Source organism: Aotus nancymaae, unplaced genomic scaffold (assembly GCF_030222135.1).
Source record: "Aotus nancymaae isolate 86718 unplaced genomic scaffold, 86718_ANA_hifiasm-v0.15.2.pri h1tg000003l, whole genome shotgun sequence".
Lineage (NCBI taxonomy): Eukaryota > Metazoa > Chordata > Mammalia > Primates > Aotidae > Aotus > Aotus nancymaae.
The window spans coordinates 38,439,549-38,461,274 of NW_026988414.1; the positions used below are offsets into that span (position 1 = coordinate 38,439,549).

Genomic DNA, 21,726 nt, shown 5'->3' on the forward strand with positions numbered 1-21,726 from the left:
TCAGGCAGCAATAGGAGCTATAAGAAACAAAAATAACAGACAGAATAACAGTCATAATGACAAAGACACTCTAAAAAATGCATGTTAGGCAATTTCGTCGTTCTGAGAGCAGAGTGTACTTACACAAACCTAGATAGTACAGCCTGCTACACCTAGGCTATACAGTATTGCTACAGTCCAGTATTGCTCCTAGACTACAAACCTGTACAGCATATTAGTATACTGAATACTGTAGGTACTGTAGGCAATTGTAGCACAATGGCAAGTATTTATCTAAACCAATCTAAACATAGAAATATGTAGAGTAAAAATATGGTATAAAAGATTAAAAATGGGCCGGGTGTGGTGGCTCATGCCACCACACTTTGGGAGGTCAATCCCAGCACTTTGGGAGGTCAAGACAGGTGGATCACCTGAGGTCAAGAGTTGAGACCAACCTGACTAACATGGTAAAACTCTGTCTCAACTAAAAATACAAAATTAGCCGGCCTGTAATCCCAGCTACTCAGCAGGCCGAGGCAGGAGATCACTTGAACCCGGGAGGCAGAGGTTGCAATGAGCCAAGATTTCAACTGCACTCCAGCCTGGGCAACAAAAGTGAAACTCCATCTCAAAAACAAATAAAAGATGAAAAATGGTCCACCTATATAGGGCACTTACCATAAATGGAGCTTGCAGGACTGGAAGTTGCTCTGGGTGAGTCAGTTAGTAAGTGGTGGGTGAATGTGAAGGCCTAGGACATTACTATACAGTACTACAGACTTTATAAACACTGTACAATTTGGCTACACTAAATTTATTAAAAACAATTTTTCTCTCAATAATAAATTAACTCTAGCTTACTATGACTTTTTTACTTTAAATTTTTAAACTTGTTTACTCTTCTGAACTAACACTTAGCCTAAAACACAAATACATCATACAGCTGTACCAAAATATTTTTCTTTATACCCTTATTCTATAAGCTTTTTGACCTTTAAATTTTTTTTTAACTTTTTAAACTTTTCTTAAAGATGAAGCCTAGGCCTAGAGGAGGTCAGGACCATCAGTATCACTGTTGGTCCCACCTCCCCATCTTGTCTCACTGGATGGTCTTCAAGAGCAATACATGCATGGAGCTCTCATCTCCTATGATCACAATGCCTTCCTCTGAAATATCTCCTGAAGGATCTACCTGAGGCTGTTTTACAGTTAACTTTTTTAATAAGTAGAAAGATAATGCTAAAAAGTACAGCACAGTAATACATAAATGAGTAACATAATCATTTATTTGTATTACATACTGTACTGAATTGTATGTGCTATACTTTTATAAGACTGTCAATGCGGATTTGTTTACACCAGCATCACCACAAACACTTAAGTAATGCACTGTGATACCATTACAATGGCCATTACTATGTCACTAGGTGATAGGAACATATATATATAATTTTTTATTTTTATTTTTTTACCCCCAATAGAGATGAGGTCTCATTAAGTTGCCCAAGCTGGTCTCAAACTCAAGCTCAAGTGATCCTCCCACTTTGGCCACCCACAGTGCTACAATTACAGGTGTGAGCCTCCACACCCAGCCCCTTATAATTTTATGGGACCACCATTGTGCATGCGGTCCATCGATGACCAAAACATGATTCAGCTCGCAGCTGTAGTTTTTTCTATTTCACTATACATCGAATTCTTACTTTTTAAACTTTTAAATGCACTAAACTTTAACTAAAAATTACCACTTACCTGTACTTCTCTGACAACCTGCAAACAATCAGGCAAGGAGAAGCCAATAGGTAGACCAACTTTAGCTGGTGTTTTGAATTTGTCTCCTATCTTAAATGGGACATCATCAAGGTAACTGAAAGTCCCTATAATCAAAAATAAAGTAGAAAATATCAGCAAAGAACTTCATTATTTGTTTTGCCATAATCTTATGCCTTATGCATTAATTTTTGCTATCCTAAGACTAGAAGTTACAGAGTGTTCCTTCTCTGACTGCTTACCTTTTCCTTGACCCTAAATCTCTGAGAAGGAAATCCTACTGATTCAGTCTACTTGGTCTTATTAGAGTTTGTTTCAATGGCACTTAGTGCAAAATCCAAAGTACTCACAGTGGCCTAAGAGGCCTTCCCCATCGCCCACAGCCTCTCTGCCCTCATCTCCTTACAGTCATCCTCTGGCTCGTTGTACTAAGTCATGGTGACCTCTGCCCTTAAAGATGACAGGCTCAATCCACCTCAAAAATTCTGTAAGTACTGACTGTTCCTTCTAACTGGAACACTCTTCTGTCAGATATTCACATGACTCAATCCTTCAAGTCTTTGCTCAAATGTTACCTTCTCATTGAGGCTTACCCTGAGCCACTCTACTTAAAAGTACTACCCTACCCTCACTACAATACTCCCATATTGCCATCTACCTTTTCCCCATAACACTTACTGCCTTCTAACATTATAAATTGACTTTTTAATTATATTTATTGTTTCTCTTTCCCAAAGAAATATAGGCTCCTTGTGGGCAAGTATTTAAGTGTAACTTATTGAATGAAGTATTCTCAAAACCTTCATTGCCTGGCACACATCAGCATTTAATAAACACTGCTGAAGGTCAGGCATGGTGACTCACACCTGTAATCCCAACACTTCAGGAGGCCGAGGCGGGTGGATCATGAAGTCAGGAGATCGAGACCATCCTGGCTAGGTGAAACCCCGTCTCTACTAAAAATGCAAAAAATTAGCCAGGCGTGGTGGCATATGCCTGAAGTCCCAGCTACTTGGGAGGCTGAGGCAGGAGAATCACTTGAATCAGGGAGGCGGAGGTTGCAGTGAGCAGAGATCGCACCACTACACTCCAGCCTGGGCAATCAGGTGAGACTCCATCTCAAAAAAATAAATAAATACTCCCCAGAAAAGAATCTCCTTGATTAGGATTCTCTACTTTAGAAAAAAATCATTTTAAATTAATATAAAGAAATACTCTAGCTTAAAAAACAAAACATTACATTCTAGAACAATATGGCAATACTTAAGCAGCACAACACTTAAATGAAAAAGGGAAAACCAGACAAAATCATGGGATTCTGAGTAGGATTATCAGGAACACAAGGTATACAAAGGAGCTGCTTTAATCTCTTAAAGGTTCTTTGCCCATCATAACTGAACCATATGGAAAGACCAAAACATGACCATCAATTCACAGGCTCAGATAAAAAGGAAAACGCCTCTTGTGTATGACTCTCAATAGCTATATACTCCAAACTGGGCCATGTTTTCTTTTCTGGAGCAGCTCTGGGAGGCTAATTTACTGGCAGAACCATCGGTGACAATGAAATACAGCTGATAAAATAAATTTTGTTTTTCAATATCAGCAGTTGGTAAATAGTATGAGCTGAGCCTCACACTATTTTCTTGGGTGCTCACAGACACAGAATAAGACACCTACACCCTTCCACAAAGACGATTTCTTCCTTACAAACACAGAATAAGGCAATTACACCCCTTCCACGAAGATGACTTCTTCCTTACAAGCACTGTGTAGATCTCAAGAATTATCAAGGTCAGAAAATATTTGTAATCTTATCATTCCCATTTCCTGGGATAGGTATTCTTCTGATAAACCTGAAACTCTCCATCAGGAAGAATGCCCCCTACTCCCAACACTTGAGGGATGGGTATCTTTCCCATCTAACTCCCAGCCAGAACTAAAACACTGGTACCTCAATCACTCAGCTAGCAAATTAAATTCACAACTATGTTCAATTAAGTAATTTAACACTCTAGGAAATCACTATAATTATTAACACTCTAGGCAATTTTCCAAGTGTGGTCATACTTTTAGATGTGCTATTTTCATGGCTGGCAATGCCTATCACATCCTTACTGTTATTTACTTGAGTAATTATTATTTAGCCCTTTTAAGAATAAAGTCAAGAGGCCGGGTGAAGTGGCTCATGCCTGTAATCTCAGCCCTTTGGGAGGCTGAGGCAGGTGGATCACCTAAGGTCAGGAGTTCTAGACTAGCCTGGCCAACACGGTGAAACCCCATCTCTGGCCGGGCGCAGTGGCTCACGCCTATAATCCTAGCACTTTGGGAGGCTGAGGTGGGTGGATCACGAGGTCAAGAGATCGAGACCATCCTGGTCAACATGGTGAAACCCTGTCTCTACTAAAAAAAAAAAATACAAAAATTAGCTGGGCATGGTGGCGTGAGCCTGTAGTCCCAGCTACTCGGGAGGCTGAGGCAGGAGAATTGCTTGAACCCAGGAGGCGGAGGTTGCGGTGAGCTGAGATCGCACCACTGCACTCCAGCCTGGGTAACAAGAGTGAAACTCCATCTCAAAAAAAAAAAACCATCTCTACAAAAAACACAAAAATTCGCCGGGCATAGTGGCACATGCCTGTAGTCCCAGCTACTTGGGAGGCTGAGGAAGGAAAATTACTTGAACCTAGGAGGTGGAGGGTGCCGTGAGCCTCAAGAACAGCTCCTTTCTCAACCTCAGAGAATACTCAGTTAATACTACCCCCTTAGGGCTTACTTCTATGTACTGTTACTAGTTCATTTCCTTACCCTCCCCTCAGAGACTTTCAGCAAGAATTTGAGGGTCCCTTAACAGGGGAGAAATGTTTCATATCTGTATCACCCAAACTCAGTATAATGTCTGGCTGATAAAATTTGTTCAATGAATGAAGAACGAATAATAAAGACATGCTTCTGGCCCAGCGCAGTGGCTCACGCCTACAATCCCGGCACTTTGGAAGGCTGAGGTGGGTGGATTACCTGAGGTCAGGAGTAGGAGACCAGCCTGGCCAACATGGTGAAACCCTGTCTCTACTAAAAATACAAAAAATTAGCCAGGCGTGGTGGTGAGGCCTGTAATCCCAGCTACCTACTCGGGAGGCTGAGGCAGGAGAATCACTTGAACCTGGGAGGCAGAAGTTGCAGTGAGTTGAGAACAAGCCAGTGCACTCCAGCCTGGACAACAAGAGCGAAACTTCGTCTCAAAAAATAAACATATATATATATATACACAAATAAAGACATGCTGGCCACCCAGGCACAGTGGCTCAAGTTTGTAATCCCAGCACTTTGGGAAGCCGAGGCCGGTGATCACCTAAGGTCAAGAGATTGAGATCATCCTGGCCAACATGGTGAAACCCCGTCTCTACTAAAAATACAAAAATTAGCTGGGAGTGGTGGTGCACACCTGTAGTCCCAGCTACTTGGGAGGCTGAGGCAGGAGAGTCACTTGAACCCGGGAGGCAGAGGCTGCAGTGAACTGAGACTATGCCACTGCCCTCCAGCCACCTGGCAACACAGCAAGAGTCCATCTCAAAAATAAAAAATGGGGCCGGGCACGGTGGCTCACGCCTGTAATCCCAGCACTTTGGGAGGCCGAGGCGGGTGGATCATGAGGTCAAGAGATCGAGACCATCCTGGTCAACATGGTGAAACCCCATCTCTACTAAAAATACAAAAAATTAGCTGGGCATGGTGGTGCGTGCCTGTAATCCCAGCTACTCGGGAGGCTGAGGCAGGAGAATTGCCTGAACCCAGGAGGCGGAGGTTGCGGCGAGCCGAGATCGCGCCATTGCACTCCAGCCTGGGTAACAGTCGTGAAACTCCGTCTCAAAAAATAAATAAATAAATAAATAATAAAAAATGAAGACATGCATTTTTTTTTTTTAAAGATGGGGTTTCACCATATTGGTCAGGCTGGTCTCGAACTCCTGACCTCAGGTGATCTGCCCGCCTCAGCCTCCCAAAGTGCTAGGATTACAGGTGTGAGTCACAGCTCCTGGCTAAGACATGCTTTCATACTTCTGGATTCAATCTAACCCCTACCCAACATACATATAATTTTTTTTAAGAGACAGTAACATTTGTCCAGGCTGGAGTGCAGTGGTGCTATCATGGTACACTGCATCCTTGCCCTCTGGGACCCAAGTAATCCTCCCACCTCAGCCTCCTGAGTAGCTCAGATAGTGTCTCATTATGTCCCCCAGGCTGGTCTCCAACTCCTGAGCTCAAGCATTCTTCCCACCTCAGCCTCTCAAATTGCTGGGATTATAGGCATGAGCTATTACACCCAGTTCCAACTTATACTTAATATGAAAATTGAAAATTATTTGCCCAAAAATGACAAGGCTAGTCATAAAAATGTTTTTAACAGATTACTCATACATGATGATACAAGCATATGTCTGAAATCTGAACAAAGTCACAAAAATGTACCAGACAGATGTCATCCCCCGCCCCAGCACCACCAAAAAAGTGCCGGGTGCCATCACAGCTTACCAACAAAAGTAAATGTTGATTACAACACTTAAACTCTCTGGCACTTATAAAATGCTTCTATTTTAAAATATTAAAACAAAAGTTCTTTATGATTTTAAAGAATTTTTGTCTGTTTTCTTTGAAAATAGGGACTCAGATGTTACTGAAAAATTCTAACTTTGACTAGTACCCTGATTAACTGGAAACAAAGTTGAAACTTTGGCATTGTCTAAGAATCATTAGAAAGATTTACAGTCAAGTTAACAAGCACATAATTAAGTCTTTTGTTTAACACTAATAAGGATATGTGATATACAAATATGATCAAATCTATCCACATTAATAATTAAATTTTCTTAAATAACCAGTTCTATTGTAGATTGGTGGTAAGGAACTGAGGGAGAAAAACTATTAAAAAAAGTACTGTGCTGAAGATATATAAGGCCAGGCATGGTGGCGCATACCTAATTCCAGCACTATGGGAGGCCAAGGCAGGTGGATCACGGGGTCAGGAGATCGAGATCATCCTGGCCAAAATGGTGAAACCCTGTCTCTACTACAAAAAATTAGCTGGGCATGATGGCATGTGCCTGTAATCCCAGCTACTTGGGGGGCTGAGGCAGGAGAAATCACTTGAACCAGGGAGTCGGAGGATGCAAAGAACTGAGATGGCACCACTGCACTCCAGCCTGGCAAGAGAGCAAGACTCCATCTCAAAAAAAAAAAAAAATTAGCCAGGCATGTGGTAGCACTAACCTGTAGTCCCAGCTACTTGGGAGGCTAAGGCAGGAGAATTGCTTGAACCTAGGAGGCAGATATTACAGTGAGCCAAGATCACAACATTGCACTCCAGCCTGGGTGTCAGAGCAAGATTCCGTCTCAAAAAAAAAAAAGAAAAAAAAAGTTAAGAGTCAAATGAGGCCAGGCGCGGTGGCTCACCCCTGTAATCCCAGCACTCTGGGAAGCCGAGGCAGGCACATCACAAGGTCAAGAGATTGAGACCATCCTGACCAACACGGTGAAACCCCATCTCTACTAAAATACAAAAACATTAGCTGGGTGTGGTGGTGCATGCCTGTAGTCCCAGCTACTCAGGAGGGTGAGGCAGGAGAACTGCTTGAACCTGGGAAGCAGAGGTTGCAGTGAGCCAAGACTGCGCCACTGCACTCCAGCCTGGCGCCTGGCGACAGAACAAGACTCTGTCTCACAAAAAAAAAAAAAAAAGAGTCAAATAATAAAATCCTGTAAGAGAAGTGATTTCCTTGCCTACCTTTCATATAGCAAACTATTACAGTGTGATAAACACTGACAAACTTATATTCTATAAATGAAACTAGGTCCTGGCTTACAGACAGAAAAGATGAGGTAGAATACCTTTAAAGGGCTGCTGTTTCCCTTAACTAGAACCAACTGCAAGTATCTGGTTTAAAAAGCAGTTTCCTTTCACCAACACAGCCAATGCCAAGGTGATTTATTTAGCACATCCCCTATCCTTCCAGGGTCTTAGTACTTTAAAAGCTTTATTAAGAGGGAATGAACAAACAGTTTGGTGATTACTGGGAGGAGGGGGTGGGGATGAAGGGCAAAAAGGCATTTAAAGAGATGGGAACAAGGCCAGGCACAGTGGCTGACACCTATAATTCCAGCAGTCTGGGAGGCCGAGGCGAGTGGATCACTTGAGATCTGGATTTTGAGACCAGCCTGGCCAACATGGTGAAACCTGTCTCTACTAAAAATACAAAACCATCAGCTGGGCATGGTGGCGCATGCCTGTAATCCCAGCTATTCAGGAAGTGGAAGCAGGAGAATCGCTTGAACCCTGGAGCTGCAGTGAGCCAAGATCGTGCCACTGCACTCCAGCCTAGGCGACAGAGTAAGACTCCCATCTCAAAAAAAAAAAAAAAGATGGAAACAAAGAAAGTAATATTTGTAATAATGGAATAATGGATAGATACCACCGTAAACTATTAATGATGGTGCTGTGAGAATTACAAAATATATTTATTTCTTCCTAATATAACCAATTATGCCTCAGGAACTATCTTTTCCTTTTTAAGACAGGGTCTTGCTCTGCCACCCAGGCTGGAGTGTAGTGACATCATCACCACTCACTGCAGCCTCATTCTCCTGGGCTCAAGTGATCCTCCCACCTCAGCCTCCTGAGTAGCTGGGACCACAGGCAGGCACTATCACGCTCAGCTAATTTTTTAAATTTTTTTGTAGAGCTGAGGGCTCACTTTGTTGCCCAGGCTGGTGAATTCCTGGGCTCAAGCGATCCTCCCTCCTCAGCTTCCCAAAGTGGAACTATCCATTTTTATCCAATATATCAAGAATTAAAAATATTATAGTTAACAATTTTCTGGCTCAACCCCAAATACCTTTTAGTTTCAGGCCTTATTACTGAAAATCTTCCTAAAATATCTGAGCCCATCTTCCTAAGTTCAATTTTTAAAAAGCCACTAAGTGCATGCCTGATGGCTGTGGTTATGGCAGTTCGGTGAAGTTAGGTTCTGCACACCACTTTGGTGGAAAATAGTGAGTGGGCTAAATGTGTAATGACTCAGGATAAATTCTGAGAAGACTTCATTTGTTTCGTTTCTTTCTAAATTGCTGATATGCCTACGATTCTGTGACCTGCCCGTTTTTCTGAAAAAAAGGTACAATTCCAGGTCGAGGGAGAAATCCCCAATAGCGGATAGCAAATGGATTACATTTAGTTCAGGTTTTATTTTGAGGAGATTCAAATTGAGAATTTTTTTAAAAGAATAAGATCAAACTTAAAATTAAGTGAAAATCTGCAATTCCATGACTGGTTATCACTACCTTACTACTGGTTATCATTAGTGCCTACTGCAAGAAAGGGGCTTTAAAAAAAAAACAAACAAAAACAATCTTAAAGCCACAAGCCAGGTAACACTTGCAAAATTATAAATACACAAAATTACATAGATATCTCTTGTAAGATGTGAAATCACAAGAAAATATTACTTGTATCCTAACAACAAAACAAGCCATGTAATCTACAAAATCAGCTTTTTAATATACATTGTCTGGCATTCAATTAAAAATTTTAAGACACAAAAAGAAGCAAGAAAATGTGATCCAGAATTAAGAGAGGAACCAGTCATCAGACCCAAATTCAGAGATAGCCAAGATATTATAAATATCAAACAGGGAGTTTAAAATAACAATAGTAAATATGTTAAAGGGTCTAATGGAAAAAATAAACATGTGTGAGCAGATGGGAACTTCAGCAGGGAGATGGAAATATAAAGAGACAAATAGAAATGCCACAAGTGAAAAAAGCATTATCAGAAAAGCAATATTTTGGTGGTTCATATGCCAAGCTATGCAAATCCGAATAATTAGCAGAAGAAAGACTCAGGACTTGAAGTTAGGTCAAAAGAAATTAGCCAAACTAAAATACAAAGAGAAAAATAGAAAAAAATGAACAGTGTTAAGAGATGTCTGGAACAATACCAAACAACGTAATGTTGGCTCCTGAACAGCTAGGACTACAGGGAAGCTCCACCACACCTGGCTAATTTTTAATTTTTTTATAGAAACAAGGCAAGGAGGCTGGGCGTGGTGGCTCACGCCTGTAATCCTAGCACTCTGGGAGTCCGAGGCGGGTGGATCACCTGAGATGAGGAGTTCAAGACCAGTCTGGTCAACACAGTGAAACCTCTGTCTCTAAATAAACAAATAAGAAAGAAAGAAACAAGGCCAGGAGCAGTGGCTCATGCCTGTAATCCCAGAACTTTGGGAGGCCAAGGTGGCAGATCACCTGAGGTCAGGAGTTCAAGACCAGCCTGGCCAACATAGTGAAACCCCCGTCTCTAAATAAATAAATAAATAAATAAGAAACAAGGCCAGGCTTATGCCTGTAATCCCAGAACTTTGGGAGGCCAAGGTGGCAGATCATCTGAGGTCAGGAGTTCAAAACCAGCCTGGCCAACATGGCGAAATCCTGCGTGTACTAAAAATACAAAATTAGCCAGGTATGGGGGTGCACACCTGTACTCAGGGGGCTGAGGCAGGAGAACTGCTTGAACCCAGGAGGTACAGTGAGCCAAGATGGCGCCACTGCACTCCAGCCCTCCAGCCTGGGTGACAGAGTAAGACTCCATCTCCAAAAAAAAAACAAGAAAAGAAAAGAAAAGAAACAGGATCTTGCTATGTTGCCCAGGCTGGTCTCAAACTCCTGGCCTCAAGCAACTCCCCTCTCCCTGCCTGCCTCCCCACCCCCCCTGCCCACACACACACACAGAGTAGGAGGAAACTCTGGGAGGAAATGAATGTTGATGCCTTAATGATGATGATGGTTTCCTGAGTTCATACTTCTCTCCAAACTTATCAAGATGTATATATTAAATATGTACAGCTTTTTATATATCAATTATACCTCAAAAAAGTGATTTAAGGACAGGGGGCTAGTTTTACCAAGTCTTATTACATGGGTCTATTTATTCATAAATTAGAATCTCAACACATTTTCCAGATAAATAACCTTTCTCCTACATGAAAACAAGAATAAATTAAAGAGGACTGAGATTTTAAAGCACCAGGCTCCAAGAAAGTCCTCATCCAAACTAAGCCAAGAGTATGCAGTTTTTATAATAAATAGATAATATTTCTAGAAGTTTGAGAAATAACCGTTTCCCTTATTCTGTTATTTAGGGATATATGGTTACTAATAACAGTGAAGCTGTTCAACTTTAGTTGAAAATAATGAACTGAGGTAAATGAAGTGCTAGTCAAAGACAGCACAGTACCAGACCTAGTCAGTCCCAAATATTAAAAAGAAAAAAATACATTTTAATATCCAGTCATGAAAGCAGTTATTACCTCCTTGTCCATACCCCAAGTGCCACAGAAAAGTTACACCCACATCCATTAACCTCCCAATGAACCAGTTAGATATCTAATTTTGGAGGAACCAATCCATAGGCTCATAAGCTAAGCTAGGGTATTGCCATCAGTTTGCCCTGACCAGCTCTATGGTGCTAGCCAACGAAAGATCAAGTAGCAAGCAGCACTATAACTGGGGTGGCCATTTATAGCCCTGTGTACTCTACGCTATTAGGCCAAGAAAGGAAGTCTATGAACTGAAGAATAACAATGGATCACAGACACAGAGACATGTAGTGAAGAAAGGCTAAACAGCTCCCTGAGAAATGAAAGGAGGAGCCTTAGGTTCCTTGCTTTCTAATTTTAGCCTTGAGAGAGCAGAAACTTGATTTTCTTTACTCACATGCCTACACAATTGCCTATTAAATATTTTCCATCTATTCCCTTTCATTTCTATTATTTAAATTACCTGATATCTAAAAATAGGATACTTGATTCTAAAACCCAACTAAAGCCAGTGAAATTCAACCAGGAACTCAGCAAAAAGAGCCCTGTTAAAGGAGAAGCAGCCTAAATGAGAAAGAACATTTTTCTCCTAAATTTTACTCAGATAGAAAGTTCCATTTAAACAATAACACTTTGGCTAGAAGTTTAAGGAGATACAGGAAATACCAGTCTTTACTGCTCAGACACCTTCAGAATTATAATTTTCTCTCCAGAATGTTTAGCTGAAACATAAAACGTGGAGTCCAACTATTTTCACTCTGATCAAAACATATGTTCCAAAGATTCAAAACAGAAAGACTGTCTTTTGAAATAAGTGTAAATTTTTCATTTTTGCTATTTTTTCTCTCTGAGCTTCTCCTCTACCCTTAGCTCTGTCCTCTCTTTTCTCCCTTGAAAATGTGATCTAGACAATTCAGATTTGCTTTTTTTTTTCTTTTCTTTTCTTAAGCTCAGTGGCAAAAATCTTTGTTTGTTTGTTTGTTTGAGACAGGGTCTAATATGACTCAGGCTAGAGTGCAGTGGCATGATCATGGCTCACCGCAGCCTTGACCTCCCGGGCTCAGCACTTCTCCCACCTCTCAGCCTCCCAAGCAGCTGAGATTACAGGCACAAACCAGCAGACCCAGCTAATTTTTAAATTTTTTTGTAGAGACAGGGTCTCACTATGCTGCCCAGGTTGGTCTTGAACTCCGGCCTCAAGTGAACCTCTCACCTCAATCTCCTAAATGCTGGGATTACAGGCGTGAGCCACCAGGCCCCACCCAGATCTGCCTTTCTACTATCATTTGAATACTTTTAAGAAGACCTGTAATAATCCATAAATAATAGGAAATAGCTTGCCTGAAAGATATGATAATGCCTGACCTCTTTAAGGAATGTTAATTCCAGAGTTTGAATAACTTAACTACAAAAGGATTTTTAAAAACTCAGGCAGGTTATCTATGTAAATATATGCACAAATCAAAATTTAATGGCTGTTATATAAAATATTTAAGCAAGTAAAATCGTAGCGACTGCTACATCACTCTGACTCAACTGAGTGATGTTATCAAGCAACCACTAGCAGCTCAGAAGAGCATATCAACACGTCCCCAGGCAGTCCAATAAATCATTCTTACAGTGATGTGATATATGTGTGTGTGTGTGTGTGTGTGTGTGTGTGTGTGTGTGTGTTTGAATCAGGGTCTCACTCTGTCACCCAAACTTCTGGGTTCAAGCAATCCTCCCACCTCAGCCTCCTGAGTAGCTGGGACTGCAGGTACATGCCACCATGCCTGGCTGATATAATTTTTAACATGAAGATTGGCTTTCAAACCTCTTTTAAAATAACTGTATTATTTGGCTATTTCTGGTGTTTAATTCTTATCTTCTACTGTATGAAAAAAGTGTACAATTTTAACTTCTTACGTACCTCCCTCCATTCCCCTCCAAAGGCAGATAATAAAGTTTATTATTGTATTCAATTTTGGAAGGCTGTATCTTAGGAAAAGATGACAAAGAATTTCAAATTCAAAATTATAATTATCATTATTGATACCTCTGTAATATAGTGATTGATGTGTAGTAAATTACTTCCTTTGGTGGGGCACGGGGAACTAAATTAAAATATTATAAAGCATTAACCAAACGGTTAGAATTTTTCACACACACATATGGAGAAGGGCTATGACTAAGGAATAGGAAAGGCAAAGGTAACTATACCTTCAATGCTGCTGAAGAACAACCAGAACAGGCAGACTCTTAATTTATCACTAATAGTTTCAAGTACAATCACCAGAGACACTCTAAAGTTTAACTACCCATCTGAATAAATACTTGAAGATTAAAGTTCTCTGAACACCTTTTGGATATATGTGATACATTGTTGTACAACTTTTTTTGTCAAGCTGTTCATTAAAAGAGACAAAAAGGGACACTTGTACTTAAAACTATGCTAAATGTTTTCAAATCCTCTGATCAAATCATAACTTAAACCATGATTCTAACAGTCCACTTACCATGAAAATCTGCACCCAACTTCTTAGAAGCCATTTAGAACCTGAAAAACAAGGAAATATTTCTTAGGCACATTATACCCTGAAGGTAGTACGAAGAAAACAGAATACAAAAAAGAAACCAAGAAAACTGAGAATACAAAAAATAAACCAGAAGACCTAAGGTTTCAGGACTGACAGAATCCTTGCTTCTCTCTCCTAATGTCCAAAAAAAGGGCCAGGCACAGTGGCTCATGCCTGTAATCCCAGTGCTTTGGGAGGCAGAGGTGGGAGTATCACTTGAGCCCAGAAGTTTGAGACCAGCAACATAGTGAGACCCCCATCTCTACAAAAAAATTAAAAATCAGCCAAGGCCAAGCTTGGTGGCTCACTCCTATATCCCAGTACTTCGGGAGGCCAGGCTGGGAGGATCACTTGAGCTCAGGAATTTGAGACCAGCCTGGACAACATAAGGAGACCCCGTCCCTACAAAAAATTTTAAAAATTAGCTGGGCATGTTGGCACAGGCCTGTAGTCCCAGCTACTTGGGAGACTGAGATGGAAGGATTGCTTTGTGCCTGGGAGATTGAGGCTGCAGTGAGCCAATGCACTAAAGCCTTGGCAACAGAGCAAGACCCTGTTAAAAAACAGTAATAGGCCGGGCGCGGTGGCTCACGCCTGTAATCCCAGCACTTTGGGAGGCCAAGGCGGGTGGATCACGAGGTCAAGAGATTGAGACCATCCTCGTCAACATGGTGAAACCCCGTCTCTACTAAAAATACAAAAAATTAGCTGGGCATGGCGGCGTGTGCCTGTAATCCCAGCTACTCAGGAGGCTGAGGCAGGAGAATTGCCTGAACCCAGGAGGCGGAGCTTGCGGTGAGCAGAGATCACGCCATTGCACTCCAGTCTGGGTAACAACAGCGAAACTCCGCCTCAAAAAAAAATAATAAAAATAATAAAATAATTATTATTAAAATTAATAATCATTAATAAAATAAAAAATAATTGCTAAAATCAAAAATTCACTGGGCGTGGTGGCACATGCCTATAGTCCTAGCTATTTGGGAGACTGACGTGAGATGATCACTTAAACTCAGGAGTTTGAGGCTGCAGTGAGCTAAGAAGGTGCCACTAAACTGCTGCCTGTATATCAGCACAAGACCCTGTCTCAAGGAAAGGAAAAAGGAGGGACTCCATGTTTGGATCCCCTTCCACGAATGCTTACTTCGTGGAAGCCATCTTTCTCTCTCCTGGATTTTCCCTCTGAAGTCCCCTTCCACACTCTCTCATGGAAGCCTGTCTTCCCCTCCTCAACTCCATTTCTCTCTATTCCCTTCCACTCAGGGTGGAAGCTGCTTTCCTCTCCTGGATTCCATCTTTCTGGATTCTCACTCAGTGTGAGAGTTAGCTGTTTCTTTCTCTCTCCTTCATCTTTCATCTCTCTCTAAATAAATCACTTTCTACAAAAAAAAATAAAGGAAAAAGGAAGGGAAAAGGAAAAGGGAAAGAAGACAAGACAAGACAAAACTCGGGCCGGGCGCAGTGGCTCACGCCTTTAATCCCAGCACTTTGGGAGGCCGAGGAGGGTGGATCACGAGGTCAAGAGATCGAGACCATCCTGGTCAACATGGTGAAACCCCGTCTCTACTAAAAATACAAAAAATTAGCTGGGCGTGGTGGCACGTGCCTGTAATCCCAGCTACTCAGGAGGCTGAGGCAGGAGAATTGCCTGAACCCAGGAGGCGGAGGTTGCGATGAGCCGAGATCGCGCCATTGCACTCCAGTCTGGGTAACAAGAGCGAAACTCCGTCTCAAAAAAAAAAAAAAAAGACAAAACTCAATGCTTATCGGGGCATTTTTTTCAGATTAGGAACGCTGAACCATTAAGTATGATGCAAAATGTCACAAAATCTGAAATCCGAATTGCTTCTGGTGCCAAGCATTTATATAAGGGATACTCAACATGTACATAAAAAATATTTACAATGGTTGCCTGTAGGTGGTAGGACTGGGAATAATTCATAAAAATATTTCTGGCAGGGCGCGGTGGCTCACGCCTGTAATCCCAGCACTTTGGGAGGCCGAGGTGGGTGGATCACGAGGTCAAGAGATCAAGACCATCCCGGTTAACATGGTGAAACCTCATCTCTACTAAAAATACAAAAAATTAGCTGGGCATGGTGTAGAGATGGAGTGTGTATTCTGTTTTATATTCTAGTTAATGGAGAGTTAAATTTATAAAGTATATGTATTATCAATTTTCAAAGAACCAAGAAACAATACCAAAAGTGATTCAACCTTTTTATACATGCAGAAAACATTTCATAGGCATCTCGCTGTCGCCCAGGCTAGAGTGCAGTGGCACAATCTTTATTGCAACCTCCGCCTCCTGGGTTCAAACAATTCTCATGCCTCAGCCTCCCAAGTAGCTGGGACTACAGGAGTGTGCCATCACGCCTGGATAATTTTTTTGTATTTTTAGGAGAAACGGGGTTTTGCCATGTTGGACAGGCTCGTCTCAAACAGTTGGGGCTCAAGTGATCCACCCACCTCAGCCTCCCAAAGTGCTGCAATTACGGGCATGAGCCACTGCACGTGGCCTCACAGTGAAACTTCTAAAACCCAGAAGCAAGATTTTTGGCAGTCTCAACCTTTCCATACCAGAAATTTGTTTCCCTAACATAGGCACATACCAAAAACTTGTTTTCCTAAATCGGGAAAGCAGCAGTATCTAAATAAACTTCCAGCAATGAGAGTTGTGGTATGCTCACAGACATATGCAGAAAATTAGTGTTTCATTTCTATAACCCCAATAAAAATTGTGTGATATCAGCTGTTTGAAGAAGCAACTGTTGTTGAGGTAAAGGGCTTGAGAGAGACTGTGAGTCTTTGATTTAATAAATAATTTTCCAAACAATACCCAGAATACGCTGACATCAGGAAAGTTATAAAGAAGTTCCACCAAAATTTAAATGGATGCTTGGCTTTTTTAAAAGGCTCAAACTGTTCGCCATAAAAAAGAATGAAATCCAGCATGAGAATCACTTGGGGCTGGGAGGCAGAGGTGGCAGTAAGCCGATATCACACCACTACACTCCAGCCTGAACGGCTCAGCAAGACTCAGTCTCCAAAAAAAAAACAACAAAACGAAATCCTTTCATTTGTGACAATGTGGATGAACCTGCGAGACTTTGTTAACTGAAACAAGCCAGACATAGAAAAACAAATATTGTATGATCAATCTTATCATGCAGAATCTTAAAAAGTTTATCTCATAAAAGTAGAGGCTTGCATGCCTCATGGTTGCAGGCCTGGCATCGACATGCAGAGCAACAACAGCAAGTTCACAGACCTGTAGGTGCCGCATGAATGCTCTGCCAGCAACCACCTCCTCGGTTTAAAGGACCACGTATCAATCCAGATGATTGTGGCTGAAGATGACAAGGTCACCAGCAGATGGCAACTTTGAAACCTATATATACTTAACCTAAGCGAATTAATGCAGAAACAGAAAACCAAATACCAAATACTCCATGTTCTCATTTGTAAGTGAGAGCTAAACAATAGGTACATGTGGATTTAAAGATGACAACAATAGAAACTGGGGACTACTAGAGCAGGGAAGGAGAGAGGGGGACAAGGGTGGGTGACAGGATCATTTGTGCCAAACCTAAGCATCACACAATACATTCAGGTAACAAATCTACACATGTGCCCCCCGAATCTAAAATAAAAGTTGAAAAAACAAAAATTTAAATTAAAAAAAAAAACAGCCAAGTATGATGGCTCACAGCTATAATCTCAGCACTTTGGCAAGTTTGAACTCAGGAGGCAGAGGCTGTAGTGAGCCAAGATCACACCACTGCACTACAGACTGGGCAACAGACAGGAATTCTGTCTCAAAACAACAACAACCTATGCTATCGGCCTAGGGCCATTCACAGGATGGTAAATCAGATGACTCCATTCTCTGACTGACAAGGCTGACGGCATCCTCTCAAAGAACTTCTGACTGCAGAGAATCATGGATGTGGAACATCTGTCATAAATAAATAGGAAATACTCACCTCCCAAAAAAGCAGAGTAGAATAGTGATTACCAGAGGCCAGGGAGTTGAGGAGAGTAGTAAAGGGGAGGGCAGGGAGTGGGGTGGGGAGAAGCAGGTGATGATTAAAGTTACCATCAGATATAGGAGGAATAAGTTCTACTGTATAGTAACATGACTACAGTTAACAATAATATATTCTATATTTCAAAGTATCAGCCTGGGTAACATGGCAAAACCCCATCTCTACTAAAAATACAAAAACAGCTGAGCATGGTGGTACGCATCTGTAGTCCCAGCTACTTGGGAGGCTGAGGAGGGAGGATGACTTGAGCCCAGGATGCAAAGGTTGTAGTGAGCCATGATTAAGCCACTGCACTCCAGCTTGGGCAACACAGCCAGTCTCTCAAAAAAAAAAAAATTAGCATGGTGTGGTGGTGCATGCCTGTAGTACCAGCTAATCAGAAGGTTTACCTGAGCCCAGGTGGTCAAGGTTGCAGTGAGCTATGATCATACTACTGCATTCCAGCCTGAGCAACAGAGACCCATATCTAAAAAAATTAAAAAAAAAAAAAAAAAGACACAAAAGTTCACAAATATTGTGTAATGGCATTCATATGAGGTGTCCAGAAAAGGAAAATCCACAGAGACTGAAAGCAGACTGGCAGTTGCCAGGTCTGGGGAAAAGAAACCGTGTAATTGGCAACGGTCTCCTTCGAGTGATGGAAAGGTTTCAGAACCAGATGTGGTGATTGCACAGCACTATGAATACTAAATGCCACTGAATTGATCACTTTAAAATGGTTAATTTCATGCTATGTGAATTTCACCTAAGTTGCTTTTAAAATTAAATAGCAAGAAAAAAATTGGCAAAAGAGAGGCAAAGGCAGAGGAAAGGGCCAAAGAGATGGGTATCAACAACTTCTGAGTTTAAAAATCAGAGAGGCAGCTGGGCGCAGTGGCTCATGCCTATAATCCCAGCACTTTGGGAGGCCGAGGTGGGTGGATCACGAGGTCAAGAGATTGAGACCATCCTGGTCAACATGGTGAAACCCCATCTCTACTAAAAATACAAAAAATTAGCTGGGCATGGTGGCACATGCCTGTAGTCCCAGCTACTCGGGAGGCTGAGGCAGGAGAATTGCCTGAACCCAGGAGGCGGAGGTTGCAGTGAGCCGAGATCACACCATTGCACTCCAGCCTGGCTAACAAGAGCGAAACTCCGTCTCAAAAAAAAAAAAAAAATCAGAGAGGCAGTGAGTCAATGAACAACTAGATAGAAGATCACAATGAATAGTAAATGAAAAATAAAATGCAGTTTTCTTTATTACTAAATAATGTAAAATTTTTAAAATCATGCCTCAATAGAGCTGATAGTTTTTTTCCAATATTATTATATTTTCCATAGACCTTAAGAATATGAGAAATCTACATTTAGGCACATAAAGATTTTTCTAAGATCCACTATGGAGCAAAACTTCAGTCTCTCAGAGGTCAAAGGAATTTTAATTCCTTCTTACGGTTTCTTCTCAGTTTTCTTCCCCCGGAACATCTTTTATATACACGTGTGTGTGTGTGTGTGTGTGTGTGTGTGTATAAAAGATGTGTGTGTGTACATATATATGTAAACATTTCATCAATAACTTCCTATACTTTATTTAAACCCATTTATTTTGTTATTTTTCTATAAGATATTGGGGTACAGGCGGTATCTGGTTACATAAGTTCTTTAGTAGTGATTTGTGAGATTTTGGTGCACCCATCACCCAAGCAGTATACACTGCACTGTATTTGTAGTCTTTATCCGTCACCCACCTCCCACTCGTACCCGCAAGTCTCCAAAGCCCACTGTATCATCATTATGCCTTTGCATTCTCATAGCTTAGCTTTCACATATCAGTGAGAACATACGATGTTTGGTTTTCCATTCCTGAGTTACTTAGAATAATAGTCTCCAGTCTCATCCAGGTCACTGCAAATGCTGTTAATTCATTCCTTTTTATGGCTGAGCAGTATTCCATCATTCACACATACACACATACACACACACACACACACACACACACACACAGAGTTTATCCACTCACTGATGGACATTTGGGTTGGTTTCACGATTTTGCACTTGTGAATTGTGCCGCTATAAACATGCGTGTGCAAATTTATCTTTTTCAAATAATGACTTCTTTTCCTTTAGGTATAGTGAGACTGCTGGATCAAATGGTAGTTCTGCTTTTAGTTCTTTAAGGAATCTCCACACTGTTTTCCACAGTGGCTGTACAAGTTTACATTCCCACCAGCAGTGTGAAAGTGTTCCCTGATCACCGCATCCACGCCAACATCTACTGTTTTTGATTTTTTTTATTACAGCCATTCTTACAGAGTAAGGTGGTATGGCATTGTGGTTTTGATTTGCATTTCCGTGATCATTAGTGATGCATTTTTCAGATGTTTGTTGGCCATTTGTATATCTTCTTTTAAGAACTGTCTATTCATGTCCTTAGCCCACTTTTTGATGGGATTGTTTTTTCTTTACTGATTTGAGTTGGTTGTAGATTCTGGATATTAGTCCTTTGTCAGATGTACAGACTGTGAAGAGTTTCTCCCACTCTGTGGGTTGGTTGTCTGTTTATTCTGCTGACTGTTCCTTTTGCTGTGCAAAAGCTCTTTAATTTAATTAGGTCCCAGATATTTATCTTTGTTTTAATTTCATTTCCTTTTGGGTTCTTGGTCCCGAAATCCTTGCCTAAACCAATGTCTAGAAGGGTTTTTCGCAATGTATCTTCTAGAATTTTTTTTAACAGAGTTTTGCTCGTTGCCCAGGCTGGAGTGCAGTGTCGCGATCTCGGCTCATCGCAACCTCCGCCTCCCGGGTTCAAGTGATTCTCCTGCCTCAGCCTCTCAAGTAGCTGGGATTACAGGCATGCGCCACCACGCCTGGCTAATTTTGTATTTTTAGTAGAGACAGGGTTTCTCCATGTTGGTCAGGCTAGTCTCGAACTCCTGACCTCAGGTGATCCACCTGCCTAGGCCTCCCAAAGTGCTGGGATTACAGGCGTGGGCCACCGTGCCCGGCCATCTTTAGAATTTTTATAGTTTCAGGTCATTAAGTCCTTAATCTATCTTGTATAAGGTGAGAGATGAAAATCCAGTTTCATTCTCCTGCATGTGGCTAGCCAATTATCCCAGGACCATTGTTGAAAAGGGTATCTTTTCCTCATTTTATGTTTTTTTGTTTTGTCAAAGATCTGTTGGCTGTATTTGGGTTTATTTCTGGGTTCTCTATTCTGTTCCATTGGTCTATGTGCCTATTTTTATACCAGTATCATGCTGTTTTGGTGACTATGGCCTTGTAGTACAGTTTGAAATCAGGTAATGTGATGGCTCCAGATTTGTTCTTTTTGCTTAGTCTTGCTTTGGTTATGCAGGCTCTTTTTTTGTTCCGTATGACTATTAGAATTTCTTCTAATTCTGTGAAGAATGATGGTGGTATTTTGATGGGGATTGCACGGAATTTGTAGATTCTTTTGGCAGTATGGTCATTTTCACAATACTGATTCTACCCATCCATGAGCATGGGACGTGTTTCCATTTGTTTGTGTCATCTATGATTTCTTTCAGCAGTGTTTTCTAGTTTTCCTTGTAGAGGTCTTTTGACTCCTTAATTAGGTGTATTCCTAAGTATTTTAATTTTTTTGCAGCTACTGTAACAGGGATTGAGGTCTTGATTTGATTCTCTGCTTGGTCATTGTTGGTGTATAGAAGAGCCACTGATTTGTATACATTAATCTTGTATCCAGAAACTTTGCTGAATTCTTTTATCAGTTCTAGAAGCTTTCTGGAGGTGTCTTTAGTGGTTTCAAGGTAAACAATCATAATGTCAGCAAACAGTGACAGTCTGACTTCCTCTTTACTAATTTGGACGCTCTTTTTCTTGTCTGATTGCTCTGGCTAGGACTTCAAGTACTATGTGCAAGAGGATAGGTGACAGTGGGCATCCTTTTCTCGTTCTAGTTCTCAGAGGAAATGCTTTCAACTTTTCCCCATTCAGTATTATGTTGGCTGTGGGTTTGTCATAGATGACTA

General features: G+C 41.3%; 1 protein-coding gene across 4 annotated transcripts in view; it reads right to left on the reverse strand.

Moving 5' to 3' along the window:
- UBAP1 (ubiquitin associated protein 1) overlaps positions 1 to 21,726 on the reverse strand; it is a 100,379-nt gene that overhangs the window by 48,483 nt on the left and 30,170 nt on the right. For 3 of the 4 annotated variants that reach the window (XM_064380563.1, XM_012463221.2, XM_064380561.1), the window contains exons 2-3: positions 13,620 to 13,660; positions 1,735 to 1,859 (exon numbers count right to left, since the gene is read on the reverse strand). In XM_064380563.1, coding sequence (XP_064236633.1) covers positions 1,735 to 1,859; positions 13,620 to 13,653 — 159 coding nt within the window. In that variant the 5' untranslated portion in view covers positions 13,654 to 13,660. The remainder of the gene's footprint in view (positions 1 to 1,734; positions 1,860 to 13,619; positions 13,661 to 21,726) is intronic. The other variant, XM_012463222.2, reaches the window with a different exon arrangement.